At 47.7% G+C, this 16,843-nt stretch overlaps 1 protein-coding gene across 1 annotated transcript in view; it reads left to right on the forward strand.

Annotated features, from left to right (window-relative positions):
* The window catches only part of EHD4 (EH domain containing 4), a 70,754-nt gene that overhangs the window by 17,239 nt on the left and 36,672 nt on the right, over positions 1-16,843 (forward strand). The window contains exon 3 of the mRNA XM_069461204.1: positions 7,850-7,947. Coding sequence (XP_069317305.1) covers positions 7,850-7,947 — 98 coding nt within the window. The remainder of the gene's footprint in view (positions 1-7,849; positions 7,948-16,843) is intronic.

Genomic DNA, 16,843 nt, shown 5'->3' on the forward strand with positions numbered 1-16,843 from the left:
CTTTGAATTATTGCCAATTACACGTAAAGGTTCAAAAACAGAAGAACAGAGAGTGTCTGCTCTAGAAGTCATAGAGAATATGTTTATTGTATTCACATGTTTGAAAGACTACCATAGGAAATGATCATTTATACCTATTGTGAGTCACTTCAAAAGGCAAAGCTAAGGCCTAGGATTGGACGTTATAAGGCTACACAGTATAACGAACAAATTTATAATAATATGAGCTGCACAGAGATAAATCATGTTGCCTCATAAGGTAGGGAACTCCCTGTCACCGGCAGTCTAGACGGCCACCTCTCAGGCATGGTGTGCTGGGGTCTCCTGCAGTCAGAGAGCGTAGCCCCCGCAGATTCACCTGACACTCAGATTTTGCCTGCTGACTCCAGGACAGGTCACCTCCCCCACTGGCTGTCCCTTTTCTTCTCACTCCCATGCTTCGAGCTGCTTCCTGATTCGTTAGAGCTAGAGCAGGGCAGGATGGAAATAGAGTCAAAACACAAAAAGTAGATTTTGTTACATGTCATTGTTTATAGACGTAAAGTTGTGGGGTTACTGTGGTTCTGTCTTCACTGGACATGTGTTTTATTTGTGCTACCCCCATAACCTTTCATAGAAGTTCCCAGTGACACTGAGGGGCACTGTGGGGACTAGCCAGCCAGCGCCCCTGCCCTTTCTGACAATCTGCTGTTCTCGCTTCCCTCCCCCTCTTCCTCTTTGCCACTCCTAGCCTTTACTTCTTTTTCTAACCCTTTCCTCTTCTTTCCTATCATTGCCCACCCCGCCCCCTGCCCCCAATTCCCCTCTTGCAGTCTAGCTTTAGAGGGCTTGTTTGGGGACTGGGTTGTAGGAGGTGCAGGGCCAGGGTGGAGTCATTCGGGTCTCTTTAGGGAGAGGAAGTAGAATTAGAGCTGACAGACAGACAACAGATAGGGTTGAACTGTACTTCTCCTTTCTAGATGTTCTTAAAAATAAGAGCAGACCCTCCCAGCTGACCACTGTCCTCCCAGAGGCTGAGGCACCTCCTTGCGCAACTCCAGGGGGCACCCTTCACGTGGACTATGGAAGGAATGGTGTGCCGGGTGCTGTGCTGTGGCTCTGCCAAGGGCGGCCCAGGCAACCTCCACAGGTGCCTTCTTTGAAAAACTGAACTGTCTAAGGATCTGAACTCTCCTTTCAGGGGTTTTTTGTGCTCCTATTGCAAATCAAAGAAAGCATCCGAGTGGTAGCCAGGGAACTTGGAGGATGATGTAGATGGAGTCAGAGAGAAGTTCCCTCTTGTTACTGATGGTGACTTGCAGATCACTGTCCAGATGATTCTTTCCAGGATTCTCTTCTCTCGGAGGAGTTTACTCCTTAACCCCAGAGCAGCCTCAGTTGGCACCAGAGAATCCCTGTGGGAGAAGTAGAGGTTGAGCCCACCCAGGGTAGGGGAACCCCAGAGGTTCAGCCCTCTGGGTCTCTCAGGGCAGAGTGGACCAGGGTTTAGGGGAAGTGGACAAGAAGCTTCCCCATCAGGGGTGCCCTGGAAGGTCCTGGAGGCCCTGGGAAGTGCAGGGCACAGGCTCCATCTCTGGGGAAGGCTGCTCTGGAATCCTGTCCTTTTGTCACCACTGTCCTTTGTCATATGCTCTTTTTGCCTGACAAAGGCTTTCAAAAAGAAAGAAGCTGCCACTTTTTTCAAATTCCCGTTTTGTGAAGTCCATATTCACAAGCGACAAACCAGGAAGAGGAGTTACTGGCTTGTTTTATTTTTGGCAAAATGATTTACTTTCCTAACAAAAGTGTTTTGCAAATCCCAAGCATACAACAAATGAGTATGGAAAAGAAGTATCCAGGAAAGATTTTGAATAGCAAGGCTCATATGTCAGAATTTAAAAGTTGCTGGAGTAACCCATGCGTTATATAATCAAGTGTTCGTTGAATTCAGAGTAATACATAGAAAAATAATAGCAAATAATTATATGGCATTTATTATGTGTCAGGTACTGCTCCCAACTTTACTTGTATGTTAGCTTTTTTTTTTTTTCTTTCTTTCTTTTTTTTTTTTTTTTTTCACAGAGTCTCATTCTGTTGCCCAGGCTAGAGTGCCATGGCATCAGCAAACTCAAACTCCTGGGCTCAAGCAATCCTCCTGCCTCAGCCTCCCCAGTAGCTGGGACTATAGGCATGCGCCACCATGCCCAGGCTAAATTTTTCTATATAGTTTTAGTTGTCCATCTAATTTCTTTCTATTTTTTTTTTTTTTTTTTTTTAGTAGAGATGGGGTCTCGCTCTTGCTCAGGCTGGTCTCAAACTCCTGAGCTCAAACAATCCACCTGCCTCGGCCTCCCAGAGTGTTAGGATTACAGGCGTGAGCCACCACGCCGGGCCTGTATGTTAGCTTTAAACACTCACAGAAACCCTGTGAGGTGGCTGCTACTGTTATCCCCAATGTAGGGAGGAGGAATGAGGCATAGAAAGGTTAATTTAACGTCCACCGGGTCACTCTGCTAAGTGGCAGTGCTGGGAATGGCTGCAGAGTCCTGCTCCTGAGCTGCCAAATGGTGTGGTGTTTGGACTAAGACTCGTTGCCTAACGCCCCTATTTAGCTTTTAAGGCTGTCCCCAATATAGCCCTCCAACAATGTTGATGAAAATGATAGTGATCGTTTACATAATTTCTTATGCGCTGTTAATAAAACAGACAATATTGTGGCAATTTACAGATGAGAAAACTGAAAGCGAGGAAGTGACTTGCTCAATAAGAGGCCATTAGGAAGAGGCAGGACTAGGATCCCTTTCCCCTTCCCTCCTGTCTACCACCCTGCGCCTCCGTGGAGGATCAGCAAAGAGGCATCTCTGTCCTTGTAGCCATCCTGGTGCCATGCATGCGTCAGGCTCGAGTGTAAGAGATGTGCCTCACGTAAGCTCATGGCTACTTAAGAGTAAACAGCCTGATTAAGTAGTGTCCCCAGGACAGTGCTGCTGCCTCACAAGGAGGGTCAGTCAGTGCTGGTGCTCAAATGTGTGTGCGTGATTATGGCATGCTTCTGGGAACATCAGCAGGGTAGCTCTAAAGGCGAACCTCTTTTTACATAGTATGCTTTTCTGGGAACTGGGTCAAAATATGACACTTAATAGGAAAGAAATTGGCTGTTGCTATGGAGAACCTTCTCCCCCAGGCAGCCACACCTGCATCTCCCCTGGGACAGTCCATCATTACCTGGCCTTCTTTTGTGGGTGTTGGCTTGGGCACCTGCCCCCAGGGCATTCTTTAAAAGAATTACTTCCTAAAGTAGTGCCTGATGATACCTGGGAGGTGACACCACCCTCCAGCTTTAAGCAAACCAGTAGAGAATTGAGTCTTATTAATCTCCAAGGCTGGTTTCTAAGACCAGCAGTCCCTAACCTTTTTGGCACCAGGGACTGGTTTCATGGAAGACAATTTTTCCATGGATGGGGTTGGGGCGGGTTGGAGCTCAGGCGGTGATGCGAGTGATGGGGAGAGGCTGTAAATACAGATGAAGCTTCGCTCGATTGCCGCTCACTTCCTGCTGTGTGGCCCTCCAGTTCCTAAGTTTCAAGGAAGACAATTTTTCCATGGAGGGAGAAAGGGGGTTGGCAGAACTCTGCGGCCCAGTCCTCGGCCGGGGGGTTAGGGGCCACAGTCTAAGACAGTGTTAGGGGTCTACAGTACATTTCTGAGAAATGAAGATAAATTCCCAAAAAGGCAGGTTAGACTTAGAGGAATTCCACAATAAAAGGAGTTTAGTCTAGAACAAAGACAGTTCTATGGAAAGGCTGTAATGGCACATTCTGAAGCCTCAGCACGCTGCCCAGAATGCTGGGAGGCATTCTGCAGGCGGCCTGCCTGGGAGCTGCTCCGTGGGAGCGTGGGGACTGACACTCCAGAGCTTGTGTCAGGGGGCAGCGGCACCTCACCGAGGAGATGGACACAACCAACAGTGTCCTCTGAGGGACCAGGCTATTTGGGTCAACTCGAGAAGTTTCATGGATTAGGATCTGACGTTTCCCCCCTGCAGTCTGCTTTTGAGTAGGATGTTATGTTTTCCCTCAATCTACTTTTCTGAAAAATGGTAGTATTTTTTAAAAATTCAGTAACTACAGACGTTGTTTTTAGTTTAGAATGTAGTATACTTTTAAATTGTTGTCTTCCATAGAAGAAATTCTTAATCTCATTTACTTCTTAATAGCCTCTATTTCTTTTTGAAAAATAACCATAAGAATTGAAATTTTGGGCTGGGCGAGGTGGCTCACGCCTGTAATCCTAGCACTCTGGGAGGCTGAGGTGGGTGGATCGCTCAAGGTCAGAAGTTCAAGACCAGCCTGAGCAAGAGCGAGACCCCATCTCTACTAAAAATAGAAAGAAATTATCTGGCCAACTAAAATATATATAGAAAAAAAAAAAAATTAGCCGGGCATGGTGGCGCATGCCTGTAGTCCCAGCTACTCAGGAGGCTGAGGCAGTAGGATCGCTTAAGCCCAGGAGTTTGGGGTTGCTGTGAGCTAGGCTGACGCCGTGGCACTCACTCTAGCCTGGGCAACAAAGCGAGACTCTGTCTCAAAAAAAAAAAAAAAAAAGAATTGAAATTTTGAAACTTCCTTAGGTGCTGAAGGAATCCGAACAGTCCTTCCAGTGCTCTGTCATTTCAGCCAGGCCTGACGGTGGAGAGGATCATGATAAACCACTGTCTTATGTCCACAGGACGATCCAGCCATCATGAAATACATAGGGAACTTGCGGGCTTATGCTCCGTTTGTTACCTCTGTGTTTGTAATTAAATGAAGCGTCGTTCAATATAGCTTTGTTTTTGAGACAGGGACTCTGTCATCCGGGCTAGAGTGCAGTGATGTCATCATAACTCACTGCAGCCTTAAACTCCTGGGCTCCAGTGATCCTCCTGCCTCCTGCTCCCTGCCCTGACCCCACACACCACTGGGTATAGAGCCAGCCACACAAGGAAGGGCCTTTAGGGAAAAGTTCCACGGCTGCGGCACATCGCTCCTTATTTTAGTATGTTGCCCTGCGTGTGATAAAGGCACACAACAGTGGTTCCAATGCGTGCAATGGTGGTAGTAGCCTAGCAGTCGAGAACCAGGGCTCTGTAATCAGAACTGTCAGGTTAACGTCCCAGCCCCACCACTTGTCAGCCATGGCACTTGGCAAGTGATGACATGTGACCCCACTGTGCCCCAGTCTCACAGCCCTACCACTACGGTCTCCGTGGGATGGAGTTAATGTGCATGGAAAGTGCTTAGGACAGTGCCTGACACACAGTACGAGGTCAGGCAGTATTTGTGCTATTTCATTATTACTGTAACTACTACAGATATCACTGTTTTGTTGAGAAATCAAAATCAGTATTAAGGTACTCTCAGGTTCTTTTAAAAGTCTAGTTTTTAAAGTGTTGATCACTGAATTGGAATTTTAGTGTTAATTTTAAGTAACCTACCTTCCTCTCCTTTCCCTGTGCAGCAGGGCTCCCAGCAACTTGCCTGAGACCCTACAGCCTGTGCTGTTACTCTGCCCCACGCCCCTCCCTGCTGCCCCGACCCTTCCTTGCACGTGGAGAGCATGCGCAGTGGGGGCTGCTGCAGGGTTTTGGGCGCTCCCTCCCCTTCCTTTACTTCAGAAAAGAACATTGATCAGGTCAGCTTCTGGTGGGGAGATAGTCATAAAAGCTGTGTGAGGCTCCCGGTTCTAACCAGCACATGTCTGTGTATTTAATGTGAAGTGTAGACAGCAAGACACGATACACCTTGTGGCGGTCACTCCAGGAAGGGACAGGAGATCTGTCTTGGGACAGCACATCTGTGCTTGGAACCGTTTGAGCAGAAACGCACGACTGGCTGGCCTGACCTGAGGCCGACTGTGACAGACACGTAAATAACCTTGCTGTGCACCTTCCTTCTCAACGCAGAAAGCTCAGACATGATTGCTAGAACAGGATTAGAGTTTTTTCCTGATTCCAGTATAACTTTTAAGAACACATTTGTATGGAGTTCTGACCTCGCAGTGTGAGCCGTGGCACCACAAGCGCCCGAGTGCTCGCTGTGTCTGTGCTCTCCTGGCCACCCCAACCCCTGGGTGGTTTTTTCCATGGAGGGGAGTCCAGCTCTGCACACACGACCCCAGCCACCCACTCTCAGGGTGCCCCCGGAGAGTGCTACTCCGTTCCTCCTCCCCTCCCCCCACAGTTCTTGGCCCCTCACTTTGCCCCCTTGTGTGTGGTGTGGTGACGCCAGCCCACCTCACTGCCTATGTCTTTGAGGCTAACACGTGTGGCCTCTGCTGTTGTGTCAGGCGGCCTGGGAGCTGCTGAAAGGCTGTCACTTTACACCCAGGGACGGAACAGTTTGTAAATTTTGAAGCCCTCCGTTAGCCTCACCCTAGAATCTAGGGGTTTTGTGTTTTGGAAAAATGGATATTGAGTGTGAGCTTGTGGTTTTGGAAAAGGTCAGCCTCTCCGTAGCAGCAGCTTGTGTAAAGTAGTTTCACATAGGTGCAACTCAGTCAGCAATGCCGTAGCCGTCTGACAGAAAGGACGACCCGTGCTTAGAAACTAAATCGTCACTGACAAGAAGCGTGGTCCAGCACAGATACGCTCAGAACTCTGTTCTTACCCCAGGGCTAGAGATTTGAATAATGGCGTTTTCCCTCTGTGGACTCACAGAGAATGCTTGAGGGGTCCCAGTGTGCTTTATGCTCACAAATCTGCTCTCCTACTGTAGGGTGGTGAGTTTATTTAAAGGTTGGGGTGTAGGAGGGGCAGGAGACATGCAGAAATGGGGGGCTTCTCTTCAATTACTTTGACCCTTTATTTTTAACATTATGAGATTTTTAACCTTATTGGTTGAGTTCTACCCACTGACATCAGAAATACCAGATTGCAGTCTCCAGCCAGCCAGGCATCAGCAGTGGGACCTCAAGATGCCATAACTGCTTTGTACTTCAACTTTTCAATCTGCAAAAGGATCACAGTATCTTTTCCTACATATTCTAGGGCCGATTTGAAAATACTGGAAAGAATGTGTGAAAAACTTGTCGGGAGCCCCTCCAAAGACAGTTATTTTGAACTGTCAGTAATCGCATCTCTCTTGCTCAGGGCTGTCCTCCCCGCGTGGGGCTGTGCTGGCCGCGTGTGCCGGGGAGGCTGGGCCGGCCTCCCATCCTGCATTCCCTGCGTACTTACTTTCTGAGTCATGCCCACCACTTCCACTGAGTGGAAGAATTGAGCTTTCAGCTTTCTGCCCACACAGATACAGCAGTCGGCCATTTATAACACAGGAACAGGGGAGACACTCTTCAGTGTCTGCCTTAAAACATACACAGTGCCTGACAGAGATCCAACGCAGGCTCTGTTGTCTGGGTGGAGGTAACAAACGCTTCCTACTGACACTTGTGGAGATCTACAGTATGAAAGCTAAAAATGACATGGCCGGACTCTGGTCCAGACACCTCTATCTTCATGTGAGGAAACTGAGGCCCCAGGGGTGGAAGGGGGGTACCCCTTGTTCAGGTCCCACAGCAAATTGCTGGTAAAGCCCAGGCAGAACCTGAGCCCGGGTCTGCTGACCCACCGGCCGGAGTTTTCCTCCCACATTGCTCTCCTTCCTCGGGGCGATGCCAGGGTGGCTGAATGGGACTATGGCAGGAGGGACCAGGCCCCGAAGGAGGAGATGGTATCAGGCAAGTGAGGGACAGACGGCTTCGTTCTGCATCTTTAATCTCTGTCAAGCTCCTTCAAGCCCCCACTTTACAGAGACATCAGTGAGCCCAGAGAGCCCCACAATTAGAGCGCTCTGTGGTGCCAGGTTCTGACCCACATTCCCTGCGTCTCTTCCAGGTTCATGTGCTCCCAGCTGCCCAGTCAGGTCCTGAAGAGCATCAGCATCATCGACAGCCCCGGCATCCTCTCGGGGGAGAAGCAGCGCATCAGCCGAGGTCAGTGCGCGTCCCCACCCCTCACCAGTGCTGTCTGAGGCTCTCTCTGTTGTGAGCAGAGGATTTCTGTCCCTACCATACTCCATCCTCCAGGACAGGGGCGGCCCTAGGAAGCCCACAGCGTCCCTGGGCAGCCACAGGGCCCCAAGAAAGAACCAGGCGGTCATAGTATCAAAGTTTCTGCCATTTCAACTGAGAACTTTGTGGAGTCTGAGCAATAACCTCTAATTCCCTTAAACACTGCCACCTACTGCTTGTATGCACCTCAGATAAATCTTCAGAGAGTAGGAGGGGAAATACTCCTTGCTAGCTATTCACTCGGGCACATATGACAGAAGATAGGGTGGTGAGCTGGTCAAGGAAGGAGGAGATCCCTCACTGCCTCCTCCCTCCATGCTGCGGCCGTCCCACCCAGCACGCCTCTGTTGGGGTCTCCTTGGTAGCAAGGAGGCACAAGGTCCCCTCTGTGCCTATGCTGGGGATGCAGCAGAAACCCGGGCAGAGGGCGCAGCTTCTGCCCTCGCCGGGCTCGTGTCCCACGAGGAAGGCAGACGTGAATCATGCTGTCATAAGAATAAATGGTCTGAGATGAGAACTGGGATAAGCGCGAGGCGCCAACCTGGCCCGGCCTTGGGGCGTTGGGAGAGGCTCCCAGAGGATGCGACACTGGAACTAGGATCTGAAGGAGGAGTGGGAATTGTCTAAGGGAAGCTCCGGGGTGGGGAGAGGCTGTAAGGTATCCGGAGATCTGCGAAGAATAGAAGGTGTTTGTAATAAACAATGACATCTGGGCTTCTCCAGCCTTCAGAAGACAAGGCCGAGGGAACATCTGTTTCTAGGCATGCGTTGTGGTTTAAACACATGGGGCTGCATCTGCCCTCCCTCCTGGAAGAGGAGGTCGTCAGGGCAGACAGAAAAGAGGAAATGCCTGACCAGGAGGGTGTGAGGGTGGGTCCTGCAGTCCCAGGCAGGTCAAGTAATCCCCTCGCCTGGCCCTTGAAACAAAGGACGGTTCCTCAAGGCTCTGCTGGGTGGGAGGAGGTGGAGCAGATGAATTGCTGCTGTCACTTCTCCCAAATCCCTCCGACAGCAGGTCGGTAGAACAGCAGGTCAGTAAAACCGTGCTGGGAAGTGTGGGTGTGCCAGGGTTGAGCAGTGGCCTGTCTGGAGTCACGGACGAGTGTTACAGCCAGGCAGCAAACTCCCCACAGCTCATGAAGCAGAAATGCAGTTGCACAGGCCACACAAGGGGTCTGTGACAGGGGTACAGAAAGGGCTTCCAAGGCCAATAAACCCTCCTTTCTCATGGCATTTCAGAAATGCTGACTCCGCTTGCCTCTGTGGACCCGCACGCAGAGAGCTCAGGGCCCACCCAGCTGCGCCTGCGCTGTCTGGCCGGGGACTCGCAGCTGTGGAGGGCTGACGATGTCATTAGCCCCCCAGAGGCTTCCAGGAACCTTGTAATTGTGGGGAAAAACAGATTAATACTACTCTTCTCTCGTAAATATCTTTGTTGGTTTTATTTTCTCTTATAAAAGTAATAGATATTTGTTGTAAAGGATTCAGACAATGAATAAGGGTGTCACAGATAACACTTATTAATGGTTTTCTCTGGCTCCTTAGAGATACGTTGCATATACAAACATATTTTTAACAGAATATGATTACCATGCACATTTTCTACAACCTGATTTTTCTCTGTAACAGTCTAAGATGTCATTCCGTGCCAGTATATTCAGATTATTTCATTCCTTTTAATAGCTGCTTGGGTTCCATTAAAGGGATGTAGTATAGTTTATTTTTCTAATTTGTGGATATCAAGATTGTCAATAACTTTTTACTCTGACAATTGGTGCTACAGATGGTCATCTTTTTGTGTGTATCTTTATATCTCAGTGCCAATAGATATATTTTTTAAGAGCCAGTTTATTACCCTTGGCCCCAGAAAGATTGCTCTGCAGGAAAATAAAGCAAGCCCACGTTCCATAGCTTTGCTGAGCTGCTCATATTTCACTACTTCTATGTCTCTGACTGAAGTATACTAGAGAAATATGTGGTCATGGTAAATCTTTCCTTTTATCTCTTAAATTTTAAGACCTCTAGATTTTGGCTTCCACCGTATCCATGCCTTTTCATTGGTAGGCTCTGGTCAATTCTGATCATCCATATTCCTCAGCGTTTCTCCTTTGCATGGTAATTATAGGTCTTTCAGACTGTAGCTCCTACCTAATAGTGTTGAAGCACAGCGTAATGCTCCCAGTATGCTTTGAAGATCAGTTCTTTGTAGCACTTTTTAATATAACCTGACTCATATCCTGGTCTGACTTAACTGTGGCTTGTACTTACTCACATCCTATGCACAGAAATAGCACATATGGTTTCAGCCAGTCGGCTGGTCCCTGCCGCTCTGACAGACATAGCAACAGGTGGGGAAGGACCCAGAGGCACAATGACAGCACCTCGGACTGCAGCCAGGTTCCCAAGCTTGGGTGCCACATGGTGTTAGGGGCACAGTTGGTGGTGGGAGTCACTCAGCTGACATCTTCAACACATTAACACCAAAGAATATGTAGTGCTTCAAAGCAGCTTCAGCTTAAACTATTGCAAACAGTGCAACATTCTCACACATGCTCATACTTACATCCGTCCCTCCAGCTTTGTAAGACCACAGCCCCACCTTTGCCAGCAATTAATGTCAGCACTGGGTAATAGGGTAGGTACAAACTGTGACCCCATCAGACACGTAAAGCATCCCCCATTGACTTTATTGGTGGATCTTTGCCTCCCGTACAGGTGTTATGCCCAGGAAGGTGGGCACTGATGGCCATGTTCCACTGCCCTTCCCTTGTCCTTCACGCAGTTGATGGATTAACCCTCTGCAAGCTGAGTAACTGATCCTCATCCAGGAGGTCCCGCCTACATATTTAAAGACTCTATTGAAGTGTGTATTGATAATAGTATGATAACAGCCACTGTGTATTGAGCCCTTGACTTTGTGCTAATCGTTTAGGATTTATTATCTAATTTAAACCTAAACACAGTCATGAGCAGACAGAAGCCAAGGAGATCCTCACTCATCATCTCTCCTCCAGCAAAGCTGCTGGGCAGGTGAGTGACCAAGCTCAAAACTGCTGGGCAGGTGGGTGACCAAGCTCAACACCTGGGGAGCAGACAGAGTCCAACTTGTTAAAAGGTGCCACATCTGCAGAACAGGCCCAGAGGAGTGACTACTCCCAGCGGAGCTGAAGGTGAAGGTGTGTGGGAACCTGTCCACCCCATAGCGTGCCAGAAGACTGTAAGCCCTGGGCTGAGAGCTTGGTGGGAAGGGGGCATAGCTGCGGGAAGAGGCAAGTGGGGACTGCTGAGCACCCGCAGGAAGACCCACTGCCTACACCAAACCCAGTGTTCTCCCCCTCAGCCTGGGACAAGGCTGATGGAAGGTGGGGCAGTTCAGCATTGTGCAGCTTTGCTGGTGGTCGAACAGGGGAAGGTGGCCCTGCACTGGAGAGTGCCTCCCGTCATCACGGGCAGCCCTCGAGCATGTTGCCCAGGGCCCCAGAGCTCTGAGGCCAGGTGGCCTGATGCCCAGTGAGGACCTACCCCCAGGAAGGAGTCCAGATGCCTTAGTGATGAACGCACAAATGGGGGCTCAGAAACTTGGGTCCCAGTCATGAAACTCCCCTTCCCAATGTCTGCATTCTTCTTTGTTAATTCTGTCTCTTGTAAATCATAAGCCTGGTTCCGTTTTACTTTGTGCTGGGTAGAGGGCACGTGTGATCACAAGGAGGACATGGGAGTTTCATAGCCATTCCGCTTCTCTAGGCCAGACAGTAGGTCACAAGGAGAAACACTTGACATTTCTCCATGATACATGGTCTCATTTCAAACTTGATAGTTCGTATTGGGTGGTGTTGGGTTTGAGACATGGTCTGGCTCTTGTCACCCAGACTAGAGTGCAGTGGCGACATCATAGTTCACTGCAACCGCAAACTCCTGGGCTTAAGCGATCCTCCTGCCTCAACCTCCCAAATAGCTAGGATCACTGCCACGTGCCACAACGCCTGGCTAATTTTTTCTGTTTTTTGTAGAGACAGGGTCTTGTTCATGCTCAGACTGGTCTCAAACTCCCAGCCTCAAGCAATCCTCCCACCTCAGCCTCCCAGAATGCTAGGATTACAGACATGAGCCACAAACCCACTCTTATGTTAGAAATGCCCTTTACCAATTAGAATGTGTTTTAGCACAACCTTCTCATGAGCAGGATCTTATCAGTGACCCTAGAAGTCAACACTTGTGCCCCTTGCCTCCCTGCCTGGTGCTGGACTGCCCTGAGCTCCTGAGTAAAACAAGAGTGCATGGTCAGCGCCCTGGGGACGTAAATGTCTTCCACATCCCCTGGGTAGGATCTATAGGAATGAAACCCATGAGAGTAATTGATTTTGGAGCAATTTTCAGTATGTTACTCCATATGGAAGCTCTTTACCCTTCAGATGTTCTTCGGTTTAATTATAGTCAGCAGAAAATCTTTAGAAACAAAAGATTAGTTACTAAACTGTGCCTTTCCTAGCTGCCATAAAGGGTTAAATTCGGCCGGGCGCGGTGGCTCACGCCTGTAATCCTAGCACTCTGGGAGGCCGAGGTGGGCCGATCGTTTGAGCTCAGGAGTTCGAGACTAGCCTGAGCAAGAGCGAGACCCCATCTCTACTAAAAATGGAAAGAAATTATATGGACAGCTAAAAATATATATAGAAAAAATTAGCCGGGCATGGTGGCACATGCCTGTAGTCCCAGCTACTCGGGAGGCTGAGGCAGTAGGATCGCTTAAGCCCAGGAGTTTGAGGTTGCTGTGAGCTAGGCTGACGCCACGGCACTCACTCTAGCCCGGGCAACAAAGCAAGACTCTGTCTCAAAAAAAAAAAAAAAAAAAAAAAGGGTTAAATTCTCATCAAGCAGGCATAACAATGTTCTGATATATTTATAATGATCATTTTATTCCGATCAAGTAATGGCTACCTGAGAGTCCTATAAACTCTTATACCTATCTTTCTTGCATTTTAATAACCAGTGAAAGAATGTTTGGATTCTTAAGATTTTCTAAATTATTTTCATGAAGTGGGTAGGTAAAATCTGATTTGGTTTACTCTTCAGAACATCCTTTGTCCCTGATGACAGCAGCCAGGTTTTGGACTCTACGTAACGAGAAAAGAAGGTACATTTATCCACACCCACGTCCTTATTTTCATTCCTAATCTCCCGTTATTCTGGCTCCTGGACTATTTCCTAGGATACCTTTTATGCCATGCTGAACCTAAACATCATCTAGGATTTATTTCTGGATTTGGCATGAACACTAGTGTATTCCTAGCTACTTAGTACGGCCCTCTGGGTTCTGGCTTCAATCATAACACCCCTGTCTAACGGGGAGAACACTTCAAAAAATTATAATGTGGCAGCCGGTGTACTTGTCTATCTTTTTAGCACAATGGCATTTTGAAAGTGCTATTTTGACTGTAGATTATTCCTGTGGTTTCCTGAGAACAGGAGGTTTTATGTAGCCTTCAATAGATTTCATTTTGGTGGCAAGAACAGTATAATTTTTCCCTTTTAAAAATTTAACTAACTCTAGAAGGAAAAAAACTCGATCTGAATTTTGTAATACATCTACTTATTTTTCCCAGGAAGATCAGCGTGTCAGATGAAAATTTGAGAGTGTCTCTTCCTGATGTTTAAGCCCTTGTCTCTTAATCCCAGCCTATTCATTATAAGCCAATGAAGGGAATGGAGAAGATGATGAAAACTAAAAGGGTAGAAAATGTCCTGCTAGGAAAAGCAATAGGCAACAGTAGTGCATGAAACAGGCAGGCTCTAACTGCATTTCAAATAACATAACAGACAGCAACAGGAGCTTCAAAATCATTTATTGTCATTTTAACATTTACATACAAATATCCTTACATCCTCCTAAGTTTGGCAATGTCAAGGAAAGCCCTCAAGAATAAAAAAGGCACTGAATAATGGCAGGGATAAACATGCAAAGGCTGTTTCAAGGGTCTGCCAACACAGCTAAGGTGCTCAAACATAACACAGGTTGAGCATCCCTAATCTGAAAATTCAAAATCCAAAGTGCTCCAAAATCCAAAATTTTCTGAGGGCCGATGTGATGCCACAAGTGGAAAATTCCATATCTGACCTCATGTGACGGGTCATAGTCAAAACAAAGTCAAAACTTTGTTTTATGCATAAAATTATTTAAAATATTATATAAAATTACCTTCAGGCTATGTGTATAAGGAATATATGAAACATAAATAAGTTTTGTGTTTAGACGTGGGTCCGATTCCCAAGATATCTCATATTGTATATCCAAATATTCCAAAATCAGAAAAAAATTGAAATTCAAAACACTTCTGGTCCCAAGCATTTCAGATAAGGGAGTCTCAATCTGTGTCACAAAAGAATTGTGTCTTATCGCCTGACAGGGCTAAGAAACACGGCTTGGAAATCCAAGCTGTGATTAATAAGGGTGTAGAAAAAAAAAAATAGGAAAGGCGCAAACAGACCACAATCAGGGAAGTACAAAATCATCTACTTGACAAGTTTTTTGAACTTGAAAGACAAAAGACCGGATTTTGAAGGCTGCCCAGGAAAGGAGAGAGAACATTTAGAGATGTCCAGATAAGAATGACTTCCCCTCTCAGGCTTTGGTAACGAGAAGGCTTTGAGAGGAAAACACCCACATACGCAAAAAGGAATGAGTCTTTTTTTCCTAAAAATCTGAGAACTCTGGATTCTATCCGACTGATCTATACGTCTGTCCTTACAAAGGGCTCTTGATCAGAGCCTGCCAGATAGATGGGCATCGTGAGCCAGGGAAGGACAAAGTGAGGTGACGATGCGGAGCTCCTACCGCAGTATCTGGCTGGCGCGTGGTCAAGGGAGAGGTCATGGTGGCTGCCCCTACGATCGTTCCTCTCCTAGACAGCAGAAAGAGAGCATGCAAGAACAGAGAAGTGTGAGCTACGGGCCCTTTGGAGGAACGGGAGCTGTGCATGTGGTTGGAACATGGGTCCGTGGCAGGAGCACATGTGGCAGGAGACTGGATTTTGTCCTGAAGGCCACGTGGACTGCTGAGGGGTAGGAGGTAGGGGATGGATGACGTGGAGCATTCGGTAGAATAGAACATGTATCCACAGGCTTGGGTCATGAAGCCATTTTCCTATGCAGAGTTCGTGTTCAATGACCTGTCCCTGAGCTTTGTTTGGGTTTGGCAGCAACAGAAAAGTGTCCATCCCCAGAGGCTTGGGCCAATCCCTGATGTGTGGCAGATCCTGTTTTCTAGCCAATGCTGAGGCCCATTGCGGTTGGGTTGTGAGGCACTGGACGCCACTCGCTACTTGGGGCTTGAGCAGGAAATCCTGATTTCTTTTTTGTTTCAGGGAAGTTTGCTGACAAACACATTCATGGCCCCTTTTCCGCCAGTGCCACAGGAAATTCCACACCACGAGTGCTGCTGCTTCTGGCCCTAATGTGAGCACATCATCCCGTGACTCAGAATGGCATTTGCCAGGCCCTGGCAGCTATTTGTAGTTTTTATTAATATTATAATTGCATAATTGATCACGAGGAAGACTGCTTTTGCCCAAACTTAAAACCTAGACTTTTCAATGGAAAACAAAATTTTTTTTTTTGATGAAACAAAAGATACTTCACTTGCTTTGCATATGGAGCAGCTCATGATCACAAAACATTTCATAGACTTTGGGATACAGAGATTAATCAGAGAAAAAAGTTTGCTGCTTACTCTTTTGAGTAATAACAATAGCTACTCCTTACATAGCACATTGTTAAGTGCTTTCTGTACATTATTAATTCATTTGCTCCTCACAGAAGCTCTATGAGGTAGGAACAATTAACCCTTATAGAAAAGAATACAGGCACAGAGAGGTTAAGTACTTCTCCCACAGTTACACAGCAAGTGTGGTAGCTAGTCTCAAAAGATGCCACCTCCTCCCACCACACCATGACCCATGCCTCCCAGTATTCATGCCCTTGTGCAGTCTTCTCTCCTTGAATCTGGGCTGACCCTCTAACTCACTTTTTGATCAGCAGAATTCAACAGACATGATACTTCATGACTTCCCAAGTACCCTGCAGGTTCTGCCCAGATCTCTTCAAATGCTCATTCTGGGGCAAGCCAACGAGACCACCATACCATGAGGAAAGCCCAAGCTAGTGACATGGAGATGCCAGGTGGCTCAGGCAGCCTCCAGCTGTTCGGCTGGCCCAGCTAGGATGTGAGTGAAGGAGCCATCATAGAAGCAGCTCAGTGGAGCTGTCAGGAGACTCCAGCTTCAGCTGCCATCTGATTATCACCTTAGGACAGACAGACCCCACGTGAGAACCACCCACCTGAGCCCAGTCAACCCTCAGAACCACCAGAGAAAATAGAAGTTATTGTTGCTGGGTGCAGTGGCTTACACCTGTAATCCTAACACTTTGGGAGGCTGAGGAAGAAGGGTCACTTGAGCCTAGGAGTTTGAGACCAGCCTGAGCAACACAGCAAGACCCCATCTCTACAAAAAATGAGAAAACCTGCTGAGCGTGATGGCATGTGCCTGTAGCCCCAGCTACTCCAGAGGCTACAGCAAGAGGATCACTTGAGCCCAGGAGTTCAAGGCTACAGTGAACTATGATTGCTCCACTTTACTCTAGCCTGGATGACAGAACGAGACCCTATCTCTAAAAAGAAAAAAAGAAGAAGAATTTATTTAAGCTACTATATTTTCAGGTGGCTGATAACCAAAACAGCTAATAAGTGGCTGAGTGGAATTCAAACCAGGCAGCCTGGTTCCAGAGGGCCTGCTGTTAACCACAGAGGCAAGGACCCAAACCACAG

The sequence above is a fragment of the Eulemur rufifrons genome, chromosome 2 (assembly GCF_041146395.1).
Source record: "Eulemur rufifrons isolate Redbay chromosome 2, OSU_ERuf_1, whole genome shotgun sequence".
Classification (NCBI taxonomy): domain Eukaryota; kingdom Metazoa; phylum Chordata; class Mammalia; order Primates; family Lemuridae; genus Eulemur; species Eulemur rufifrons.